This window comes from Ranitomeya variabilis, chromosome 5, assembly GCF_051348905.1.
Source record: "Ranitomeya variabilis isolate aRanVar5 chromosome 5, aRanVar5.hap1, whole genome shotgun sequence".
NCBI classification, from domain to species: Eukaryota; Metazoa; Chordata; class Amphibia; order Anura; family Dendrobatidae; genus Ranitomeya; species Ranitomeya variabilis.
Genome location: NC_135236.1, coordinates 186,935,215 through 186,961,428, shown reverse-complemented (window position 1 = coordinate 186,961,428; position 26,214 = coordinate 186,935,215). Strand labels below are relative to the sequence as shown.

The following is a 26,214-nucleotide window of genomic DNA, read 5'->3' as shown; positions in this document are numbered from 1 at the left end:
TAGAATGGACTGGCAGTGCGCATGCTCTGTTAGAATGGACTGGCAGTGCGCATGCTCTGTTAGAATGGACTGGCAGTGCGCACGCTCTGTTAGAATGGACTGGCAGTGCGCACGCTCTGTTAGAATGGACTGGCAGTGCGCATGCTCTGTTAGAATGGACTGTCAGTGCGCATGCTCGGCTAGAATGGACTGTCAGTGCGCATGCTCGGCTAGAATGGACTGTCAGTGCGCATGCTTGGATAGAATGGACTGGCAGTGCGCACGCTCTGTTAGAATGGACTGTCAGTGCGCATGCTCGGCTAGAATGGACTGGCAGTGCACATGCTCGTCTAGAATGGACTGTCAGTGCGCATGCTCGTCTAGAGTGGACTGTCAGTGCGCATGCTCGTCTAGAGTGGACTGTCAGTGCGCATGCTCGGCTAGAATGGACTGTCAGTGCGCATGCTCGGCTAGAATGGACTGGCAGTGCGCATGCTTGGATAGAATGGACTGGCAGTATGCATGCTCGACTGCTGCTCCGTTCATTCCCTATGGGGCTGCTGAGCGCTGCGTTCCGATTTTCTTGCAGCTCCATAGAGAATGAATGGAGCGTCAGTCGGCTATCCATCCTACCACTCCAGTTTGTAAATGGGAATAAAAAATGCCCTGTCAAGGATAAAAATTCCCTCTTCTGCTGAAGAGTCCGGGTCCGAGCCCCCACTCATCAATAAGTTAGCACCTATCCTATCACCTAACAACCCCTCTAAGCTTTGATGATTTTTGATATGTGTATGTAGATGTGTAAGTGGCATGTATGGGCTCTGCACGTGATACACCATTATTTTGGAGATTCTGTGAGTATCAGGCTTTACTTGGGTCCATCTTTCACCCTCAAACATGTTTTTTTTTTCTTTTTTATATATAATGATACATAAAGTGCATAAATGTAGAGTGCGGGTGGCATTTATATACTGTGCCATGTGTCTACTTTTATGAAATGTAAAGAATTATATTTTCTGAATCTTGACAGTGAAATAATAATGTTTTCTTTCCTTGGGGCTTGTGATCTTGCGCTCTAATCTCGCACTCTTTCCCTTGTCGGAGTTTGTGTTTCTCATTATATCAGGTTACGTTGGTGTTGTATGGAATTTCTCATTGATGCTTGTGGGTGAATGTGCTTCCGTATTCCTCTTCTTTCCTCTGTCCTAACTAATGGTTTCTTAGCGTAGCGTGCCAGCCATAGCTAATAAAACCTGCAAGCTAAATGTGGTGATTGATGACTCCTGTAAATGGCCTCTACCACTGCACTGGTATAAATAGCAAAGCTGATGTTTTCCATGGAGATTCTTCACCTATGTGGCCTGCAGCCTGTTTGTAGAGCTGCAGAGGAGGCCATAGTGAACACAGACTCAGCACACTGATAATCTGGATTTCTGAGTTTTGTCCTTATTGTCTAATGGTGTCTAGGTGAGCTACACACCCACCCGGACAAACATTAGGATGCTTATGTCATGGCGCCTCTACTCCGCTCAGATTTCCTTGTACTGAGCTGAGAGCTCCTTTTGGCTCGTATATATGTTTATTCTGTCACATCCAAAAACACCATTTACCTTCAGGGTAAGGGGGTAATCTGCAGATAACATGTTTAAATCCTCTTTAGCCGACTTTGTGGAGCAGCGGCTGCAGGGAGAAAATGAAGTTTTAGGCTATGTTTACGCACTGTGTTTTTGCGCTGGTTTTTAATGCAAATTTTAAGTTGCGTTTTACAGTACCAGCAAAAGCAATGAGATTTCTGCTTTTTTGAAAACTGCAGCATGTCAATTCTTTCAGCATGTTTGCTGTGTTTTCACCCACAGAAAGCAATGAGTTAGTGCAAAAAACACAGGTATCAGGTTTTCCTGCGTTTTTAGTGAGCTGACATTTTTATCAGAACCATTTAGTTTTCACAAGTTTAAACCATAGTGTCTTCATCTCCTCACCTAAGAATGGTAGTTAGGATTAGTACAATTTAATTCAATTGATATGTGCAAAGTAAACATTGGCTGACCAAGGTGTGAAATTGAACAATGCCTGATCAACTCAAGGGCTGACCAAAGTGTGACAGTAAACAATGTCCTACAAACTCAGTGCTCTGCCATTGTCTTAGATAAACTATTTCCGACACCTCCCTCTGCTGTTTTTACACTTGTAATTCTGTATTTTTTCATGAACTTATGTGAACTTTTTTGTTCAGAATAGTCACTTTGTTTCAGACACAATCTTTTTCCACTAAATAATTTGATCAAATTGCCCTTTTTATTCGGACTCCCATGACAGCACCACGAGAGAGGGGATCCGCCCCTTTAGGAACAGGAAACCCACAGATACAAAAGGGCGGCACCTCTCCCACGCATCAGTTGGTTTCCTGTTCCTAATGGGACGGGATCCTGCAGAACTTACAAAGGATCCCAGGCCGGCCGGCCGACTCAGGTAGCGAGAGGGTCTCCTACCTCGGCCGGTGCGGAGTTCCTGGAAGATGTCACGATGGTCCTGGCAGGGCTGCATGTCAGTGGCATTCCAGCAGGGAGCGGTCGCCGGTGGTGTCCTGTCTCCAAGCCAGCGCTAGGTGAGTATGTTCCCTGGGTCTCCTCCTTCTGGGGTGGCTGGGGTCTCTGTATGCGGCGGCGCTTGGGGGCGCCACCCGGGGTGCTGCGGCTCTGTCCGGCGTCCCTCGCCGCTCTGTGCGCTGATGGGGAAGCGCTGGGAGCCCGGGTGACGTCGGGGGAGGAGTTGGCAGTCACTTCCGGGTTGCCGGGGTCCTGCGCATGCGCAGTGTATCCAAGATGGCGGCGCCCACCGGTATAGCGTCGCTGGCGTTCTGAGCCCCAGAGACAACCGCCTACACCTGGGGGAGGCCGGAATCAATCAGGGGAGCGCTAGGCACAGCTGCTGACCGGAGGAGGGGTTATAAAAAGAACTCCGGATCGTGGTCCCTTGCTTCTGGCCTCATATTGTGTGGAGATGGAGGACGAGCACGTGCAGTTGCAGTTGCTGGAAGAGGTATCCCAGAAGCCCAAAGGGAAGGATCGCGACAAAAGGAGTAGTGAGTCTGGCCACAAAAGCTCCTCCAGGCAGGGGTCTGGAGCATCAGCCAGAGAAAATCCCCCTCGTATTCCGGTACTTTTCTTTGGGCAGCCGCTGGTAAGTGATCTTCGTGAAAGTTCACCCAGTGACATGATCCCCCTCATATGTTCTATTATAGGGGAAGAAATGTGCCGGGAAGGCGAAACACAGGGAATGTGGCATCTGCGGGGTTCCCCTACCTGATTCGTGCCCTAAAAAATTATGTGGGCCCTGTATCCAGCAGACGGTAGCGGAGGAATCCCTTACTATGACCACCAGCTTGAAAGAGATGATCAGAATGGAGGTCAGACAATCCTTAAAGGGTCTTTCCCAAGGAGGAAGTTCTAAATTTAAAGCTCCATTACACTCCGATTCTTCAGTAGAGGAGGATAAGGAGGAAGTTTTCTCCGGCTCAGCTGCATCGTCCTCTTCCTCGGATGAGGACACCGCCCGCTTCTGTCTACCCCTTGAACGAGTGGATAAGCTGGTTAAAGCGGTTAGAGGAACGATGGGCATAGCAGAATCGAGACCCCAACTTTCCAAGGAGGAAATCATGTTTAGTGGGTTGGAGCAGAAAAAACGTAGGATTTTTCCGCTCAATGAGAAAATCCAGGATCTCATCAAAAGGGAGTGGATAAAACCCGATAGGAAGGGTTCCCTACCTCCAGCGCAGAAGCGCAGATATCCATTCGATGATCCAGCAGTCACCAATTGGGAAAAAGCCCCTAAGTTGGATGCGGCAATTGCCAAGGTGGCAAAACGGGCCTCTCTCCCCTTTGAGGACATGGGGACCCTTAAAGACCCCCTTGATAGAAAAGCGGACACCTTTCTAAAGAGTACCTGGGAGATGGCAGCCGGTTCCCTAAGGCCTGCGGTGGCTTCAACCTGTACAGCCAGATCAATGATGGTCTGGCTGGATCAATTAGAGACCCAGTTGAAAGAAGGTGCATCTAGGGATTCTATTCTGACTGCCTTACCAATAATTCAAGAAGCAGCTGCTTTCTTATCAGATGCATCCATTGACTCCGTTAAAATGGCTGCTAGAGCAGCAGGTCTCTCAAACGCAGCCAGGAGGGCTCTATGGCTGAAATGTTGGCCAGGTGATATACAAACAAGATCAAAACTTTGTGCCATTCCATGTGAAGGGGAGTATCTATTCGGGCCCACCTTGGATGAACTCCTAGAGAAAGCGGGGGATGACAAAAAGAAATTCCCCAATCTGCTTGGGTCCTATCGTCGTCCCTTTAATAAAAGAAGGTTTGGTCGCGGAGGAAAGCGTACCTTTTCACCTTCAAGGGATCGGTCTAGATGGGAAGACAGACGTAGACGAGGTACGGGATATATGTTCCGTCGTTCCTCAAAGGAAAGAAAGAAAGAAGATAAATGACTAGGAAACCCGGTGGGGGGTAGACTATTACATTTCTGTTCGGAATGGTCAAAGATCACGAATAGTTTCTGGGTACAAGATACTATTTCTCGGGGTCTTACACTTGAGTTCTGCCATACCCCACGGGATAAATTTATGTTGACTCCCTTGCGTTCTAATCCCCTAGAACAATCTGCTCTAGAAGAAGAGGTCCGGTCTCTTTGCTCTAAGAATGTACTCACACAGGTTCCAGAGTCTGATAGAGGGAAAGGATTTTATTCTCCCTTGTTTCTTATACAGAAACCTGATAAGACGTATAGAACCATCATAAATCTCAGGCATCTTAATAGCTATCTGGTTAAGCATACTTTTAAGATGGAGTCTATCAGCTCAACAATAAAAATACTGTTCAAAAACTGCTTTATGGTGTAGTCGATTTAAAGGATGCCTATTACCATGTACCTATTCATGTGGATTTTCAACACTGTTTGTCCCAACTAGAACTAACTAGGGTTAAGCTGGAACGCCTGGGCTGGATAATTAATTTTGAAAAATCTCGATTACAGCCTCAAAAAATTCAGAAGTTCCTAGGTTTATTATTAGATTCAACTTCACAACAGTGTTATCTTCCGGAAAATAAATTAGACCAGATTCAACATCAGGTATTAAAAGCAATTAATACACCCTCTATGACCCTTCGGCAAGCTATGTCCCTACTGGGGTCCCTCACATCCTGCATTCCAGCGGTAAGGTGGGCACATTTTCACGCTAGATCCCTCCAGAAAGAAGTTTTGATTAAGGACAGGATCTTGAGGGGTGTATTGGAGGAAAAGATAACTTTAGAACCAGCGACTCTTGAATCCCTAAATTGGTGGCTGGATAGGGATAATTTGTCGGCAGGCGTTCCCTGGATGATAGAAGTATCCCGGGTTATAACTACGGATGCCAGCTCCTCAGGGTGGGGGGCTCACATGAATGACATTGTAATTCAAGGCCAATGGGAACCATACTCAACATCTTCATCCAATCAGAGAGAATTATTGGCAATCGAATTGTCAGTTAAAAAACTCCTCATGTATCTGCAGGGCCACCACGTCAGGATCCTCTCGGACAACCGGGTGGCAGTCTCCTATATAAATCATCAAGGGGGTACACGCTCCGAGACTCTGATGCAGATCACAAATCGTCTCCTCCGGATGGCAGAAGAGAATTTTCTATCTTTGACTGCTCTACACATCACAGGAAAAGACAATATAAAAGCGGACTTTCTCAGCCGCAATGTTCTAAAACAAGGAGAATGGTCTCTAAATGGAGACATCTTCAAGCAGATTGTCCGCTTATGGGGTCGACCAGTGGTGGACCTATTTGCCACGGAAGAAAACAAAAAAGTAAAAAACTTTTGTTCCCTAAATCCCAGGGAAAATCCACTGGCAGTGGATGCATTCCTCATAAAATGGGATTTTTCTCTGGCCTACGCCTTCCCACCATTGAACCTATTACCTCTAGTGGTGAGGAAAATCAGAGAAGATCGTGCGAGACTCATTCTGATTGCTCCCTTCTGGCCCAGGAGAACTTGGTTTTCATGGCTCAGGAGAATGTCAGTGGGCGATCCCTGGGTGCTTCCAGACATCCCAAATTTACTCTCCCAGGGGCCGATACTCCATCCACAAGTGAAGGGACTTCATTTGACGGCTTGGAGTTTGAGCGGTCATTGTTAGAAAATAAAGGCTTCTCTCCTAAATTAGTTGATACCCTTTTACAAAGTAGGAAGCCAATAACAACAAGAATCTACTCCAGAACCTGGAGAAAGTTCCTAACTTCCTCAGAATTTAACTTTAATGATGGGGTACCAATAAGTCAAATATTGGAATTTCTGCAAAGGGGGTTAGAGTTAAAACTCTCCACAAGCACATTAAGAGTACAAGTTTCAGCACTTGGGGCCCTGTTCTCATGTAATATTGCGGGCAACTACTGGGTGTCAAGATTTATTAAGGCGGTCGGTAGAATTAGACCGTTATATAGAAACAAAATGGTGCCATGGGATTTAAATCTTGTCCTTTCTTCTTTGACAAGGCCCCCTTTTGAGCCGTTGAATGAAGCCTCAGTCAGGATGTTGTCTCTCAAAACAGCTTTCCTAATAGCTATAACATCAGCTCGCAGAATAGGAGACATCCAGGCGCTCTCTAGACTTCCCCCGTATACAGAATTTCTCCAGGATAGAGTTATCCTTAGACCAGACCCAGCCTACTTACCAAAGGTAGTATCCCAGTTTCACAGATCGCAGGAGATAGTTTTACCTTCATTTATCCCTAATCCTTCTAACCCTAAAGAAAGTGAGCTCCATACCTTAGATGTCAGGAGATGCCTTCTTCAATATATCTCGGTCACTAATGATTGGAAGAAGGATAATGCACTATTCCTGTCCTTCCAAGGTCCAAGGAAAGGGGCTAGAGCATCAAAATACATACTAGCTAAATGGATTAGGGAGGCTATCTCTCTTGCTTACACGACAGGTGGGGGTCCAGCTCCGCAGAATCTGAGGGCACATTCCACCCGAGCCATGGCGTCATCCTGGGCAGAGAGGTCTGGAGTGTCGGTCGACCAGATGTAAGGCGGCCACATGGTCATCCCCTTCCACCTTTTTTAAACACTATAGGTTGGACTTGGGGTTCTCCTCAGATCTCACCTTCGGGTTAAGGGTGCTGCAGGCTGTGGTCCCTCCCTAAAATGGCTTACATCTCTGTAAATCTCTCGTGGTGCTGTCATGGGAGTCCGAATAAAGCATTAAGCTACTTACGGGTAGCGGCATTTTTCGGAGGCCCATGACAGCACCCTTAGTTCCCTCCCTTTTCACATGGGGGTTGCACATCCTGGGTTTATAAAGAACTAAATAATTTAAAGAAGAAAGGGTTCTTCTCACGTGTGTTGTCTCAATTGTTACTTTATTAAAATCATTGTGTTTGACTGTATGTAATATTGTATTTGCTTGTCATTAACTGCGGTAGTCCTCTCAGGCTCTGTAATCCAACTGATGCGTGGGAGAGGTGCCGCCCTTTTGTATCTGTGGGTTTCCTGTTCCTAAAGGGGCGGATCCCCTCTCTCTCGTGGTGCTGTCATGGGCCTCCGAAAAATGCCGCTACCCGTAAGTAGCTTAATGCTTTTCCAAAATGATTTTATAGTTCCACATATGTCTTGCATTGGTGGCCTAACACCATGTATTGTTCATGCTTCTGGGGTGGAAGCAGGTTTTTCCTGCAGAAAAAATGCACAGCAAAAACGCTACATGTGAACATAGACTTATTTTCCCTGCAGTCGCTCGCTTCCAGACATCGGGGCAATGCAGACAGCAGAACGTCATCACTCATTGTACTATTGCAATGTATGTATACATTGTGCTTCTGTATCTGTTCCCTGCTCCACCCCGTTGACTGAAAGAAAACGGTTGCACAGAGAATAGTTTTGTTTTCCCCCTGTAGCCGCTGCATTTTTTTGTCTACATCGGTAGAGTCAATGATCTCCGTAATTGACTGCAGCATTAAAGTGCACTGTAGATATGGTTTAAACACTTCAGCTCATCAGACCAGCGGAGGGTGAGTACATAGCTGTTTGTTACACCTATGGGCCCAAAAGAATAACCCATATATCACACACACACACACACACACACACACACACACACACACACACACACACACACACACACACACACACACACATACTTGTGTGAAAGTGTTTGCCTGCTTCCTGATTTCCTATTCTTTAGCATGTTCGTCATATTTAAAAGGAACCTTTCACCAGGTTTGGCCGTTAAGAGATACGGCCATGACCTTTCAGGGCTGATGTACAGCATTATGGAATGCTGTATATTTGCCCCAACCCGACCTGCAAGAGAAGAAAAATCACTTTTATTATTCTCACCGGCAGGGCAGTCCGGTCCGAGGGATGTCGCTCTTCTTAGTCCTGGCACATCCCTTCTTCTTGTGATGCCGCCCTCCTGGTTGCTTGGTGTGGATGACACATTTTCTCGGCACCGCGCTCCTGCGCAGGCATACTTCTCTGCACTGTTGAGGGCAGAGCAAAGTACTGCAGTGCTCAGGTGCCAGGAAAGGTCAAAGAGCCCCGGTGCATGCGCACTGCAGTACTTTTCTCTGCCCTCAACAGGGCAGAGAAGTATGCCTGTGCTGGAGCGCTTTGCCGAGGAGACTGTGGGGATGACGAAGGGACGCGTCATCCACATGAAGCAAGCAGGAGGACAGGGATTGTAAGAATATGGGAGGTGCCGGACCAAGAAGAGGGACACCCCTCGGACCGGACTGCCCCGCAGGTGAGGGGCTGATATATAGCATTATAGAATGCTGTAGATAAGCCCTTAAAGGTGATGGCTGTATCTTATATCGGCCCAAACTGTTGACTGGTTCACTTTAAATGTTTCAGATCACCAAACAAATTGAAATATTAGACAAAGATAACACCAGTAAAACACAAAATGCAGTTTTTAAATGAAGATCTTTATTAATAAGGGAGAAAGAAATCCAAACCTACAGGGCCCGTGTGAAAAAGTGATTGTCCCCCCTTAAAACATAAATTAACTGTTTATAACAACTTTGGGAAGCGGAATTCAAATTCCTTAGAGCACAGCAACGACTCATCAAAGATATCACAAAAGGCTCCACAACAACATCCAAAGAACTGCTGGCTTCACTTGCCTCTGTCAAGATCAGTGTCCATGATTCCACCATAAGAAAGAGACTGGGCAAAAATGGCCTGCATGGCTGAGTTCCAAGATGAAAACCACTGCCGAGTAATAAGAACATAAAGGCTTGTCTCAGTTTAGCCAGAAAATATATTGATCTCCAAGTCTTTTGGAAGAATACTCTATGGACTGACGAGCCAAAATTTGTACTTTTTGAAGGTGTATGTCCCGTTCCATCTGGCGTAGAAGTAACACAGCATTTCAGAGAAGGAACATCATATCATCAGTAAAATATGGTGGTGGTGGTGTGATAGTCTGGGGCTGTTTTGCTTCTTCGGGACCTAGGAGACTTGCTGTGTAAAATTGAACCATGAATTCTGTTGTCTACAAAAAAAATTCCTGAAGGAGAATGTCCGGCCATTTGTTTGTGACTTCAAGCTGAGGCGCACCTGGGTTATGTAGCAGGACAATGATCGAAAACACACCAGCAAGTCCACCTCTGGCTTAAGAAAAAAAAAATAGAGATATTGGAGTGGCCTAATCAAAGGCCTGACCTTTATGCGATTGAGGTTTTCATGCTTGGAAACCCTCCAGTGTGGCTGAATTACAAGAATTCTTCAAAGATGAGTGGGCCAAAATTCTTCCAGAGTGTTCTAAAAGACTCATTGCCAGTTATCGCAAAATTCTGATTGCAGTTGTTGCCGTTGAGGGTAGCCCAACCGCTTATTAGGATTACGGGGCAATCACTTTTTCACACAGGGCCCTCTAGGTTTGGATTTCTTTTTCCCTTAATAATAAAGGCCTTCATTTAAAAACTGCTTTTTGTGTTTACCTGTGTTATCTTTGTCTAATATTTAAATTTGTTTGGTGATCTGAAACATTTAAGTGTGACAGACATGCAAAAGAATGGGAAATCGGGAAGGGGCAAACACTTTTTTACACCGTTATATACTTATTTATTTTTTTAGCAATGGTATTACTTTTGTTAGCTGAAACAATTATGCCTGTACTCGTCAGAGATGACATCCTGCGGTGCTTCCTTACCTTATTTTATCTTGCGCTGCTCCATTACCTCAGTGTAAAGTTTGCCGCCCTTCTCCTTTGTCAGTATGGGTTCCTTCTGATATAATATGTATTATGTTTTTACTGTGGCTGCTTATTTGTCAGTTCCCTGAGTGCATTCAGCAGTGGCTTATTTAACGGAGTATTTTTTACTTTACAGAGCAAGGGAAAGAAACCTTTATTTGTGCAACTCATCTTGGACAACATGTGGAGCCTTTACGACGCTGTTATGAAAAGGTCAGCGAGGCCCCAAGCTATAAGTCTGCGTATACGTGAGGCTCTGTGTGTTTACACCACTAGTATGGATTGTGTTTTGTTTCCTAGGGAGAAAGAGAAAATTGACAAAATAGTTTCTTCCTTGGGATTGAAAATCAGCGCTCGAGAATCCCGGCACTCAGACCCCAAGGTTCACGTGAATGCTATTTGCAATCAGTGGCTTCCTATATCTCAGGCTGTGCTCCGTATCCTTCATATTTCCTGCAGTATGTGATCAGGCCAGTACAATGCCATCAGTATGGGCTATATCAGTATGTCACCAGCGCCCCTTACTTATTGGGGAGGCAGAATTTGTTCTTCTGTAATCACAGTCCCTCTAATCATATTGATCATATTCTTTCAGTAGCTGAAGCAACAGAACATTCTCATTTCATATTTATTCTAATGTTATACTAGCTTTAGAAGACAAGAAAAATGAGATACTTTTAGCATAATTTTCCATGATAGATGCTGAGGCTCAGCCTGTTGAGGCCGGCCACTATCTTAGTCAAAATAGAGAGGCCCCAGTAGCAATACTTGGGTCTATATTACATGTGACTGTGCCCCTCAGGGGCAGCCGACTAGACGGAGGGACATGACTGCACTGGAATACTATTTAGCAATGCTCATCTCCAATATGATGCCTTTTAACTTTTCCAAACTGTCCTTATAGAGAGACCCCCATTATTCATATCTTTCTATTCCCATAAAGAAGTGACGTGACAACCAAGTGGCTGGGGCCCCCTATTCTATCGATGGAGCCCTTTTGGTCTTTTACCACCACTTTTCGGCTATGTTCAAAGGAGGTGTTTTTGCACAGTTTTTTTTTTTTTACTGCAGAAAAAAATCTAAATTTTACCCCCTTAGTGAGCGGGCCAATTAATATACAATGACAAAAAAAACTAACTGGCACTTCCAAGCTAATGTGAACAGGTGCCAACTAGGAGCAGCCACCTCCATATTCAGTCTTTTTGTCATCTTCCTGGGTACTTTGTGCATTGTCAGTCAGCTGTCAATCAGTGATGGAGGTGGGGTTATGCAGATTAGCTGGACTGCCTGGCACATGGCACCTAGATTTGCAGCAATAATCTCCTGCTGATAAAACTTTGATTGTATTGAAACTACAGCACTCGGCCTAATAAGTGGCACATCTCTTGAATCAGGGTCTCTGCCCCTACATTATGCTGCTTTCAGATTAAATGTATTAATTTTCAGCATGTGAATTTTTTCACCATTGTCGCAGCATTTGTTTATGTAGCGTCTTTGGTGAGTAAAATTATCTTTATTAGCATGTACTGTAGACAAATCACTCATAAAATTTGCCTGAAAAGAACACTGTAAAAAAATCCGCAGCAAATACACAGCTATTTGCTGTATTTTAGACTCACCATTTTTCCTACCAAGAGTGAAGGTTTGGGCTGCAGGGAAAAAAAAGCGAAAACTCACAATGTGTGAACAAAAACTAACATGTATCCCCTTTCTCCAGACTTAAGACCACCCTATGAGCACTGAGTTGAGCCAAATGTTCCTATGTATGGGGAGTGGGAGACATTACTGTTTACAAACAATTGGCCAAAGCACCGATCGGCTGACTGTCTTTTGTATATGGTGGGCTTTACGTCTCAGAACTTTTCTGCTTTAAATGGGCAGAGCAGGGAAAACTAATGTCAGATATCTCTTTCAGCGGCTTCCCTTCCCTGAAAACAAAAGGATCAGGCATTGAAATGATCCTCCCGACTTTATCTCTTTAGGGAGAGATGGGTGAACCTGGGTACAGACCCTTAAAGTGAACCTTTCAGCAGGGTTTTGCTAAGTAAACTACCGGCATTGTCAGTTTTCCACTCTTAAACTCATTAAAATAATACCTGGGGTGAAGAAATCCATCTTGTGGTTCTTGTGTATTCAGTGATAGACGTTTTCAGTTAATGAAATGCCCTTGCTCCTGGGGCAGGACTGTAGGCAGAGTCTTATCTTCCTGCTCTAGGCCAGAGAAACCAAGGAGAGACCTGCCCACCATCCGCCCCGAAGCACAAACATGTTCCTCATCATAGAAAGAGACAGACTGTTTTCTTTGGAGCACCTGAGGGCAGGTCTTCCCTTGGTTTCTCTGGCCTAGAGCAGGGAGATTAGACTCTGCCTACTGTCTTGCCACGGAGCACGGGCATCTCATTAACTGAAAACTTCTAACACTGATTACACAAGAACCACAAGACTGATTTCTTCACCCCAGGTATCATTTTACTCAGTGTAACAGCACCAACATGACAATGCCTGTAGGTTACTTAGAGAAATCCTGATGACAGGTTCTCTTTAAGGAAACACTGAGGTTGTGTGACATGATTTCATTGTGATCACCGCGTAAGCAAAAGTTACTGTGAACCCTGAGCATAAATATCCTCAGTTTCTATGACCTTTTATTGCACCTAAATTTTATAAACCCGGCCAGCCTCTTCTAATTCTATATATAAACTGTAAAATGGGGAACATATGCTTTTAATAATATGAACTAATGTGAACGTCAGTGCCTTGTGAATCTTGTGAATGCTCCCTGTAGCTGTAATTTATTGTAGGTCCTCGGTAGTATTGAACTTAATAACGGCAGTGTTTTTCCAGCCCAGAGCACATTAAACAGGTTTGCCCTGTGCGTTAGCCGTGGTTTATGTATGCATATATAACCTCTATGGTGCCGCCGTCTGTGCCAACTACAAGTGAGTACATCAATTCAACTGAAACAACTTGGCTGTGGCATCGGCTAACAAAGGTTAGACACATTTTCTCTCCATATTTGGCAGAGTGGATTTTCCGCACTTATCTAGAAAATGAATGATAGAAGTCTGTGTTAACAGCTGGTGTTATTAAAATATAAATTTGCTGCCACTAAATTTTCGCGCCATGCCAGTCCACAGTCTGCATGTAACTGAAGCTACTGCCAGACTGTGCCGTCATTAATCCCTTACTTTCTTTAGTTTATTTCTTCTTTGTTAACAATTTGTATCTCTCATTGCCGTTGTTAGTATAAAGATCTTTCTGGCTGGCGGTTACCCGTATCGCAGAGTAATTAGGGATATGTAAGTATACCCCCTGAGGACACGAGGTTAACGGATGGTAGCCATCAGAGTCAAAACAAAAGAAAGTCAAAACCGCACCCTTTTATATAGATTGAAGGTCTCAGCGGACACAAGGGCGCACGTCCAAAACCAGGGAGCCCATCCCGGACAGTACCAAGACCACAAAAAACTGAGACAGCGCCACAATGGATGGTGAAAAAATAGGAGCTTACATTTATTCTGCCTCCTGTAGCGACGTTTCGGTCAACAGACCTTTATCAAGCACAGTATACAGCGTTCTACCCACCATTATATACACATAACCCCACCCACTAATTAGCCTAGCACCAATAGGGGGTCAATACAAAAGTGAAAAAAACATTACAACCTTAACACACACACAAATATTAAAAACAGTCCCATAGTCATTACCACAAAGGCCCTTCATATACTAGGCAGCTAAGTAGCTCTGATCGCTCTAAGTAAGTCATATCATTTTAGAGCTGCTATCCCTTAGAATGTAAACAAAGCGATACCACCAATCAATAGACAGCATTATAGTCCCCATGGCGATAACCACCCCCACAGGTATGTCCTTTTAGTGCACAAACCAATCATGGTAATAGCTGCGCCCCAACCCACGGCACACACCAGTGTGAATGACCACTCGCAATGTCCAGACCCTATCAAACACTGATCGGTAAGATCGATGTAGCTGTGTAACCCGAGTTCCTCCATGAGCGTAGTTGAATCCATCCTCTGGTGAACACACAGCTGGCCAAACAGCGCACGTCCAAGGTAACCCCGGCTTGCGCTTGTGCGGTGAAGGTATTGTGCATGTCATCCGAAGTCCTTCTCAGTCAGCGGTGTCTAAGTACCGAAAGGCACTCGCTGCGTATGTCCCAATCCAAGGGCTCCCTCTGGTCTGCCACACCGCGCACACTCCCCGGAGTTATAACAGCGAACCCATTTTCTTCACATCACTTTTTCAGCGGTGCAGCTACAGGACCGAGAATGTGCTCAGGGTACATAAATTAAAAATATTATACATATGAAAAAAATCTTAATTCCCAAAAGGGGAGAGCCATATATGCTGCCATAAACGTGGATCAATTGTCAAAACCACCTACATAACCATATATAATTATACTACGTGTAATTTGTGTAATCAGTTCGTTCCACAGAATAAATGTAAATGCAACATCAGACCCAACTGGAGCATAACAGAGTAAATAATGAATGATCAATAGGTCGAAAAGAGTCTCAAAGAGACGGACTGACCATAAACCCGTCTCCCTCACTGCTATGTGCCCAGCCTCAAGCTGCTTAGCATTCACAATCCAACACGGGCATAAGCATTCTACAAATTCAACGCTCCAGTTGGGTCTGACGCAAACTACACTCCACCACAAAGGGCAATCATCACAGAATAACTACAATAACCTATTTTGTAGGTATATACATATATTAATGCTGTCATAAATGTGGATCAATTATCGAAACTGAGTTGTTTCGATAATTGATCCACATTTATGACAGCATGAATATATGTATATACCTACATCTGGAGACATCGCGTAGAGGCAGGCGTGGATGGAGATCTCGGCTTCCCTCCATCTGCGCCTGTGCTGAGTTAGAAGCCGGACGCTGGACCCTGGAAGAAGAATGGCAGCCGCCTTATGCCGCTGCTGCAGGGCTGCCGTTCGCCGCCGTACCACCACCGCTCGCCGCCATACCTCCATCACACACCGCAGGACCACCGCTCACCGCCATACCACCACCGCAACACCCCCAGCTCCGGGCCCCCAGCATCGGTAAAAACAGAGTTTGGTTTATAAGACGCACCCCCGTTTTCCCCTTAATTTGGGGGATCATAAAAGTGCGTCTTATAATCCGAAAAATACGGTATTCTTCCAGATGTCCCAAACAAAGGGGGCTTCATCAGAGAAAATCTCTTTACCCAAGTCCTCTCAGCCCAGTCTGTGCTTTCTGCAAGTTTTTTCTGTTGCTGTGCATCCAATTGATGGCGCACAGCACCGTATTCTGTCAGTATGTGTGGTAGGATGTGCTGGAGAGTCACAACCACACTATCCGCAGATATCTCAGGAAACTGAAAGTTCTTAGACATTTAACTCCTTTGTTACTGTGATCAATAGTAATCTATTTTTTGGGTAATTTATAAATACTTGTGACATAAATGTAAAGTTTCACCTTTATTTATAGACGTTTTGGGTTTCTTAAGGGATACCATGATTAGGACACCAGGATCAGATGCTTTTATCATACATAGCCAAACGTGGATCTGTCCCCAGATTTCACTTTACAAATTGTATATATAAATATTGCAGACCTGATGAGTCTGATGTTCTTGTTACACTTGAAGTTGATGTCAGATTGGTTGTATAATCTGTTTTTAATAGGAACCAGTTAGGTCTAAGAATGCAGATATGAGGTCAATCTCCTGCCATTTGGCCGCCGTACTGAAATCCCGGCTACCGAGGGAAAATAAATTTGATTCCTCCAGACAGCCTCCAGCTTTTAGTCATAGAGGCACAGCCGGCACGGCTTCGGTCACTGCTCTATACATAGTGAACGCGTCCATAACCATGTCTCTGGCTCAGCACTGATGCACATTATGTATGCGCGCAATACATTATAGAGGTTGACCATTGTTAAACGATATGTCTGCAGTCACACTCTGTGACTGCAGACTTGTGAATCCGCACATCGCACGCAGTGTGTCCTATGAGGATTCTCCGCTGTCAGCGCCGGGATTGGCTGTCACCACTACTGCATGGAGCTCTGTGGGGCCCATTATACTGTATGGAGCATTATGTGGGGCCATTTTACTGCATGGAGCTCTGTGGGGCTCATTATTCTGTATGGAGCATTATGTGGGGCCATTTTACTGCATGGAGCACTGTAGGGCCCATTATTCTGTATGGAGCATTATGTGGGGCCATTTTACTGCATGGAGCTCTGTGGGGCTCATTATTCTGTATGGAGCATTATGTGGGGCCATTTTACTGCATGGAGCACTGTGGGGCCCATTATTCTGTATGGAGCATTACGTGGGGCCATTTTACTGCATGGAGCACTGTGGGGCCCATTATTCTGTATGGAGCATTATGTGGGGCCATTTTACTGCATGGAGCACTGTGGGGCCCATTATTCTGTATGGAGCATTATGTGGGGCCATTTTACTGCATGGAGCACTGTGGGGCCCATTATTCTGTATGGAGCATTATGTGGGGCCCTCTATACTTTCTGGAGCACTTTGTTTGGCCATTATATTGTATGCAGTACTATGTGGGCCCACTGTACTGTATGGAACACTAAACCAAAAAAAACCCGAACTGAAGTAGAAGTTGGTATGCAAAATAGGAGCATGCTCACATTGGCCATCAAGCAGACAAAACTCAAGACAGAAACAAAAGAAATACCCTACATAATGGCCTCACGTGATGCTCCATATAGTATGATGACCGGACAACCCCTTTAAGTTTTCAAGTTGCTATATTCTGTTTGCTGATATGGACACACGACTGCGGTCTGTCCTTCGCCTGTTTGTGTTGTAGAGGTAGGCTTTTCTTGTTGCTTTCCTTAATCATATCTGTAAGACATGGTATGCAAGAAGCTTCCCAGTCCCCTAGACATGTCAGCGGAGAGAGTGGAGAAGCTTCTCTGTGGGAGCTCACGACTGTTCGATTCTCTGCCCTGCGAAACTCGCCAACTCAAAGCAGGTGAGTTATATCTGTGAAGCATTATTAATTTTATTGGGGGGAGGGGTAGAAAATGGCCGTTCAGTGGCATTCAGGATTTTGTTTTTTATTGTTTTGTATGAAGTCATTTTGCTCCTAACTCCCTATCTATTTGATGCTATTTTCTAATATACTTGCTATAAAAATTCCCTGCCATTCCCTAACTACTGTCCAACAGCTATTGTATTTTTTTCCTCTACTTTGTGTGATGTCACTTCTTTTACATAACCCAGTGCATGCTGGGATAGTCAAATGCAGAGCAGGGGGCAGAGGCTGCGGTTACTGTCACAGCCTTTGCCCCCTACCTGAAATGAAGCACCATCAGTGACACTTGTTTCATGGGTTGTACTGTCCCTGATGTGCCCCCTGTGCGCTGTCTCCCCTGTGTGCGCTCTCTTGTCTGCTTACATGAATAGTAAGAAGCCGGGAACAGAGCGGGGTCACTATGCCCAGCATAGACCAGTGACATCACTGTGTATAGTAATGCCGCTCTGTTCCTGGCTTATTACTATTCGCTAAGCCGACAACACAGTGCACGGGGGAGACGGGGCGCACGGGGGAGACACCGGGGCAGCAGCGCCCTGAAACAAGTGTCACTGCATGCACTGGGATTCTAAAATGAAGATTCATCACACAGGAAGTGGAGAAAAAAATACAATAGCTGCTGGTGTAGTTGGGGAAGGGTAGGGCACTTCTGAATATGTGTGTGTAAATGAGCAATTGAATTATTTCTGTTCATTATGTGACTTGAATACTGCATTTTTTATATAGTATGTGATCTATATGTACACCCAGATGCTTCTTTAAAAGTGACTCTTAGTTTTACTCCCTCTAGAACATATGATGCCTGCAGGTTATTAGTGCCCAGGTGCATCTATATATATATCTACTATATAATTGTCTAAGGGTCACTTCAGTCTTTCTGTCTGTCTGTCTGTCACGGAAATCCCAAGTCGCTGATTGTCGCGGTCAAACGGCCACGACCAATCAGCGACGGGCACAGTGTGGCCGCGAAATGGCCGCTCCCTACTCCTTTGCCGTCAGTGCCCGCTCCATACTCCCCTCCAGTCAGCGCTCACACAGGGTTAATGGCAGCGTTAACGGACCGCGTTATGCCGCGGTGTAACGCACTCTAACGCTGCTATTGACCCTGTGTGACCAACTTTTTACTATTGATGCTGCCTATACAGCATCAATAGTAAAAAGATCTAATGTTAAAAATAATAAAAAAATCATTATATATTCACCTTCTGTCGGCCCCCGGATTCAGCACAGGCCTTTCCCGCTCCTCGCGACGGTCCGGTCCATACATTGCGGTCTCGCGAGATGATGACGTAGCGGTCTCGCGAGACCGCTACGTCATCATCTCGCGAAATCGCAATGCACTCTTGGTACCGGAGCATCGGTAAACGCCTGGGCTGGATCCGGGTATATATTACGTGGCTGGGCAATTACTACATTGCTGTGCTCTATACTACGTGGCCTGGGTTATATACTGCATGGGCAGTGTTATATACTACGTCTCTGTGCTATATACTACGTGGCTGTGCTATTTACTACGTGGCTGTGCAATATATTACGTGGCTGTGCAATATACTACATGTCTGTGCTATATACTACGTCTCTGTGCTATATACTACGTCTCTGTGCTATATACTACGTCTCTGCTATATACTACGTCTCTGTGCTATATACTACGTCTCTGTGCTATATACTACGTCTCTGTGCTATATACTACGTCTCTGTGCTATATACTACGTCTCTGTGCTATATACTACGTCTCTGTGCTATATACTACGTCTCTGCTATATACTACGTCTCTGTGCTATATACTACGTCTCTGTGCTATATACTACGTCTCTGTGCTATATACTACGTCTCTGTGCTATATACTACGTCTCTGTGCTATATACTACGTCTCTGTGCTATATACTACGTCTCTGTGCTATATACTACGTGTCTGCTGTATACTATGTGGCTGTGCTATATACTACGTGGCTGGGCAATATACTACGTGGCTGGGCAATATACTACGTGGCTGGGCAATATACTACGTTTCTGGGCAATATACTACGTGGCTGGGCAATATACTACGTGTCTGTGCTATATACTACGTGGCTGGGCAATATACCACGTGGCTGGGCAATATACCACGTGGCTGGGCAATATACCACGTGGCTGGGCAATATACCACGTGGCTGGGCAATATACCACGTGGCTGGGCAATATACCACGTGGCTGGGCAATATACCACGTGGCTGGGCAATATACTATGTGGGCTGTGCTATATACTATGTGGGCTGTGCTATATACTATGTGGCTGTGTTATACGCTACTTGGCTGTGCTATATTTCTCAGCTGTATCTGTGCATCATGAATCGTGGTATGTATTAAAGAGGGGGGCCCACTGAGACTTTCGCCCGGGGCCCTCAAAAACCTGGAGCCGGCCCTGGCTTCACTGATTGGTCGCGCCCGGCCACGAAGAATCAGCGACAGTCGCAGTCTGCCCGCGATTTGGCGCTGAATTTGAACCACGCTTCGCTAATTTGTCACGGCCGGCCGAATCCTGTGTATAAATTGCATTATTCTGAAAACTTCATAAATAAACTACATACATATTCTAGAATACCTGATGCGTTAGAATCGAGCCAATATCTAGTCTACTATATAATTGTCTTAAGAGTCACTTCCGTCTTTCTGTCTGTCTGTCTGTCTGTCTGTCTGTCTGTCACGGATATTCATTTGTCGCGGCCTCTGTCTGTCATGGAAATCCAAGTCGCTGATTGGTCGCGGCAAAACGGGCACGACCAATCCCAATCAGCGACGGGCACAGTCCGGCGGCAAAATGGCCGCTCCTTCCTCCCCGCAGTCAGTGCCTGCTCCATACTCCCCGCAGTCAATGCTCACACAGGGTTAATGGCAGCGTTAACGGATCGCGTTATGCCGCGGTGTAACGCTGCTATTAACCCTGTGTGACCAACTTTTTTACTATTGATGCTGCCTATGCGGCATCAATAGTAAAAAGATCTAATGTTAAAAATAATAATAAAAAAAAATAAATAGTTATATACTCACCGTCCGTCGGCCCCTCTGATCCAGAACTGGCCTTTCCCGCTCCTCATCACCTCGCGAGACCGCAATGCACTCTTGGGACCGGAGCGCGCGAGGAACATCGGTGCGAAGCGGGGGCCAACGGAAGGTGAGTATATAACTATTTTTTATTTTAACTCTTTTTTTTTTTTTTTTTTTTTTACAGGGATATGATGCCCACATTGCTATGTACTGCGTGGGCTGTGCAATGTACTGCGTGGGCTGTGCAATGTACTGCGTGGGCTGTGCAATGTACTGCGTGGGCTGTGCAATGTACTGCGTGGGCTGTGCAATGTACTGCGTGGGCTGTGCAATGTACTGCGTGGGCTGTGCAATGTACTGCGTGGGCTGTGCAATGTACTGCGTGGGCTGTGCAATGTACTGCGTGGGCTGTGCAATGTACTGCGTGGGCTGTGCAATGTACTGCGTGGGCTGTGCAATGTACTGCGTGGGCTGTGCAATGTACTGCGTGGGCTGTGCTATATACTAAATACGTGGCTGTGCTATATACTACGTGGCTGTGTTATATACTGTACTATATCCTGCACCTCGAACCCCCGACATCCTGCAACCAATCAGAGACAGACGCAGTCCAGCCACGAATTGACGCGGGATTTAAACCACGCTTCGCTGATTGGTCGTGCCCGGCCGGCCGCGACCAATCAGCGATATTGGCACGAGATTTAAACACCACTTCAGTGATTGGTCGCGGCCGGCCGTGCGTGACCAATCAGCGATATTGGCACGGTATTTAAACACCGCTTCGGTCATTGGTCGTGCCTGGCCGGCCGCATCCAATCAGCGACAGACGCAGTCCGGCCGCGAATTGGCGCCAGATTTGAACCACGCTTCGCTGATCGGCCAGCCAGGCGCGGCCGATCAGCGATATTGGCTCGGAATTTAACCCTCACTCACAGCGCGACATACATACATATATACATACATATTCTAGAATACCCGATGCGTTAGAATCGGGCCACAATCTAGTAACTTAATATTTATCATTATTGAGCCACATCTGCCAAGTGAAATACTCCTATTAATCCCATCTTTTATATAATTAATGAAAAGTTGTATAAGCGGACCCAGTGCTGACCCTTGGGATACACCACTTATAACTGGGGGCCATTTAGGGTGGCAGTCATTCACCACACCTCTCTGGGTGCGAGCTTTGAGCCAGTTTTTGATCCATTTGCAAACTTTATTTTCCAAAGTATAGACCTTAATTTACCCATCAGGCTTCTGTGTGGGACAGTGACAAATGCTTTTTCAAAGTCCAAAAATACTATATTCATAACTACTCCTTTGTCTAGGCTTCAGCCAACCCCTTCATAAAAACTAATCCGATTAGAGTGACAACTTCTGTCCTTATCTAAACTGCTAGCACTCATATTATTTTTTTTATCACATATTCCTTACAAGTCCCCTTGAACATTTTCTCCACAATACATGTTAGCTTACTGGCTATAATTACCGTATATACTTGAGTATAAGCCGAGATTTTCAGCCCATTTTTTTAGGCTGAAAGTGCCCCTCTCGGCTTATACTCGAGTCAATGTCCCAGGGGGTCGGAGGGGGAGCTGCAGGACTCGGCGGCTGTCACGTCATGCTCACCTCCACCTGGCTTGGTCTCTGCACATCCCTGCTTCTCAGATGGTCTCCAGTGTCGGCAGCTCTTCCTGTGTTCAGCGGTCACGTGGTACCGCTCATTAAAGTAATGTATATGCACGCGACTCTACTCCCTTAGGCGTGGAGCGCATATTCATTACTTTAATGAGCGGTATCACTGACCGCTCAGCACTGGAAGGAGCTTCCGCCCCGGGACAACGGAGAAGCAGGGAAGTGCAAAGACCGTGCCAGGAGGGTGAGTATGACGGGGGAGGGTGAGCCATGTGATATTCACCTGTCTTTGTTCCACCGCCGGGCTGTGTCTTCCGCGTCCTCTGGCTTGTGACGTTCAGGTCAGAGGGCGCGATGACGTGGTTAGTGCGTGCCCTCTGCCTGAACAGTTACTGCAGAGAGCCGGAAGATACAGCGGTGCGCGGCGGTGGAACGGGGACAGGTGAATAACGCAAGTGCCGAGGGCCTGAGCCAGCGGCGACACCGGCACCTGGCCCCCATAGCGCGCCGGTGTCCCGGCCTGCTCAGGACACCGGCACCTGGCCCCCACGACGAGAGGCGAGTATGTCATGTATTTTTAATTTTTTTTATCACCGCAGCATAAGGGGCCTTTTATTCTATGGAGCATATTATGGGGCCATCAACCTTTATGGAGCATTATATGGGGCATATTATTCTATGGTGCATCTTATGGGGCCATCATTAACCTTTGTACAGCATTATATGGGGCATATTTTTGTATGGAGCATTTTATGGGGCCATCATGAACTTTATGGAGCATTATATGGGGCTCCTGATTCAATATGGATATTCAAAAACATTTAACCTACTGATGTATCAATTAATTTTACTTTAATTGGTATCTATTTTTATTTTTGAAATTTACCAATAGCTTCTGCATTTCCCACCCTAAGCTTATGGTCGAGTCAATAAGTTTTCCCAATTTTTTGTGGCAAAATTAGGGGCCTCGGCTTATATTTGGGTAGGCTTATATTAGAGTATATACGGTGCTCAAAAGGACCTAGAGCGCTTTCAAACATGCACTACATTTAGGGTTTGCATTCTGTCATCTACACTGTAGGGATATATTGTGCAGTCTGACCAATATAGACTTAACCCTTTTACGACCTTGTGATTTCACGTTTTTGCTTTTTCGTTTTTTTTCTCCCCTTCTTCCCAGAGCCACAACTTTTTTTTTTTATCTTTCAGTCAATATTGCCATGTCAGGGCTTCTTTTTTGCGGGACAAGTTGTACTTTTGAATGACACCATTAATTTTAGCATATAGTGTACTGGAAAACAATTCCAACTGTGGTGAAAATGCAGAAAAAAAGTGCAATTCCACAATAGTTTGTATTTTTGTAAAAAAAAAAAAAAAAAAAAGAAAAAACACAAAAGTTGAGCTTGGATTAAGTTGGTATACACTCAGCACACAAACACTTGTTCACATTAGCCACAAAGCGCCCAAAACCTACAAGCCATCCCACCGTCAACAAGGTGCCCCTGATCGGGACGGATACAGCAGTGTTTTTTTTGCTTACGGTATTTTGTTTCTTGTAGGTTTTTGTTTTTTCCTTTTGCATTTTTGCTTTCTGTGCAAGCCGGGGTGTGGCCTCCATCTCCTGAGCTGGAAACTACATTTAAGGCCAGTTTCACACGTCAGTGGCTCTGGTACGTGTGGTGATAGTTTCCCCACGTACCGGAGACACTGACACACGTAGACACGTAGGCTATTAATGAAAATAAATGTGTCTCTGCAGATGTCAGCATGTTTTCACAGACCGTGTGTCCCTGTGCAAAACACGGAGACATGTCAGTGTTCGTGGGAGCGCACGGATCACACGGACCCATTAAAGTCAATGGGTCCGTGTAAACACATACCGCACACGGATGCTGTCCGTATGCCATCCGTGTGCTGTTCGTGTGTGTTTTTCCTGTCATAGGGTTAAAATTGTAAAAATTGTTGCAAGACACGGACACACGTACAGCACACGTACAGCACACGTACAGCACACGTACAGCACACGTACAGCACACGTACAGCACACGTACAGCACACGTACAGCACACGTACAGCACACGTACAGCACACGTACAGCACACACGTACTCGCTTACATCACACGGATCGCCTATGTGAGCACACGGACACGGATAACTCCGGTACCGTTTTCTCCGGTACCGGAATTATCTGGCCGTGTGAGACTGGCCTAAAAGCTTCCCCAGACTTGTGTTGATAGATTGGGACCCTGTCCTTTTGTCTGCCCTTATTCACACATTGAGGTCAACTCTGACACATGGTAAGGTTGTTAATATTAGACAGTGTAGGACCGTCCCGATCAGGGGCACCGTGACGATGGTGGGATGGCTTTTATGCTATTTTTGATCAAAAACAGTATTACTAAGAGCCCTGTGTTATTTGAATACACTTTTGCTTTTTACTTATTTAGTTACAGCAGGATTTTTTACTCATTTTGTTTCTTGTAGGGTTTGTATGCTTTGTGGCCAATGTGAACATGTTATTACGTGCTGCATGTATACCAACTTAATCCAAGCTCAATTTTTGTGTTTTTCCTAATTGCCTCTTTGTTGGGTCACTTTGAAAAATGTGTACAAAACAAGAATGCAATGATTTGGAAATCTCAGTCATATTTTATTCACAATAGAACATAATACACTTCTCAGTAGGTGAAAGTGAAACATTTTTTCTTTTTAGTAGAAAAATACAAACTCATCTAGAAATTTATGGCAGCAACAAAAGTTGGGAATGGATTAACAAAAGGCTGGAAACGTAAGTGTTTCTAATAAAATAAACAGCTGGAGGGTCGATATTCAAGTCCCATGACTGTGTATAAAATGTGCAAGCTAGAGAGGCAGAGTCTCTCAGAAGCAAAGATGGTCAGAGGGTCACAAATCTGTGAACTGTGTATAAAGACTGTGGAACAATTTCAGAAAAATATTCCTCAATGTAATGTTGTAAAGACTTGAATGGTCCCACCAGTTACAGTATACAATATCATCAAAAGATTCAGAGAATATGGAGAAATTCATGTGCACAAGGGACAAGCCAACGGTCAATATTGGATGCTCGTGATCGTCAAGCCTTCATGTGGTACTGCATTAGAAATTGACACGATTTGGTCATGCAAGTCATTGCATGGGCTCAGGAATACTTCCAGAAATCATTGCATGTGATCATAGTTCTCTGGACAAACCACAAATGCAAGTTAAAGATTTATCTTGCAAAGAAGAATCCATAAATCCACATCATCCAGAAATGCTGCCGTCTTCTCCAGGCTAAAGGTCGTTTGTAATGGACTGAGGTAAAATGGAAAACTTCTGTGGTCAAAAGAATCAAAATGTAGAATTCTCTATGGAAAGCATGGACGCCGTGTCCTGCAGACTCGAGAGGTGCGGGACCATCCAGCTTGTTATCAGCACACGTGGCCTCGAAATAGCTTTTTTGAAATGTGCTGCTGCCATCAATATCTAAATGAGGTACCGTAATTTGTAAACTAAAATGAGAACATGTCTAATAATCTTCACCTTCTTATCTGTTCTATTGTGAATAAAGTAGGACTATCAAAACTATTGCATTTTTTTACATCTTACACTGCGTCCCAACTCTTTGGGAATTGGGTTTGTAAAACTAAAATTGGGTTTTTCTTATTGTTGTTGTGGCAACTTTATAAATCACACAACTCATGTTTGGGACCACAAAATGTACAAAAAAAGTAAAGCATTAATTTCTATTACCGTATTTTTCTGAGTATAAGACATGTTTTTTAACAAGGAAATTTTTTATTAAAAAGTGTGTGTGTGTCTTATAGTCCTGTGTTGGAGAACACTGACACCGCGTCCTTCCCAATCGCAGAGAGAACTGCCTTCTGTCTGACACTGGTCTATGTGATGGATGCAGAGCAGGACAGGAAGCTTCCAGGACTGAAGGGAGACTTAAGGAGCTGAGCAGGTTCCAGGGCCTTACAGGTCATGTGACTGATCACATAACTAGAAAGGTGCTTGAGTTAAAGGGCTATTATCATCTCTCCAAGATCCTATCACAATATGTAGTAGGTATAATAATAATATTAGCAAATACCTCCAATTAGAAATGTAGTATAGTTTTTCTGATTTGCTATGTCTCTTTAGTCTTGTGCAGGCATTGCAGGACCTTAGATATCCATGGTTATGACCACTAGCAACTAGCTAAGTCACCATATCAGTGGTCGTAACCATGGATA

At 45.0% G+C, this 26,214-nt stretch overlaps 1 protein-coding gene across 3 annotated transcripts in view; it reads left to right on the top strand.

Moving 5' to 3' along the window:
• The window catches only part of EFL1 (elongation factor like GTPase 1), a 381,827-nt gene that overhangs the window by 22,397 nt on the left and 333,216 nt on the right, over positions 1 to 26,214 (top strand). For all 3 annotated transcript variants that reach the window (XM_077263620.1, XM_077263621.1, XM_077263622.1), the window contains exons 9-11: positions 10,363 to 10,439; positions 10,527 to 10,663; positions 17,125 to 17,247. In XM_077263620.1, coding sequence (XP_077119735.1) covers positions 10,363 to 10,439; positions 10,527 to 10,663; positions 17,125 to 17,247 — 337 coding nt within the window. The remainder of the gene's footprint in view (positions 1 to 10,362; positions 10,440 to 10,526; positions 10,664 to 17,124; positions 17,248 to 26,214) is intronic.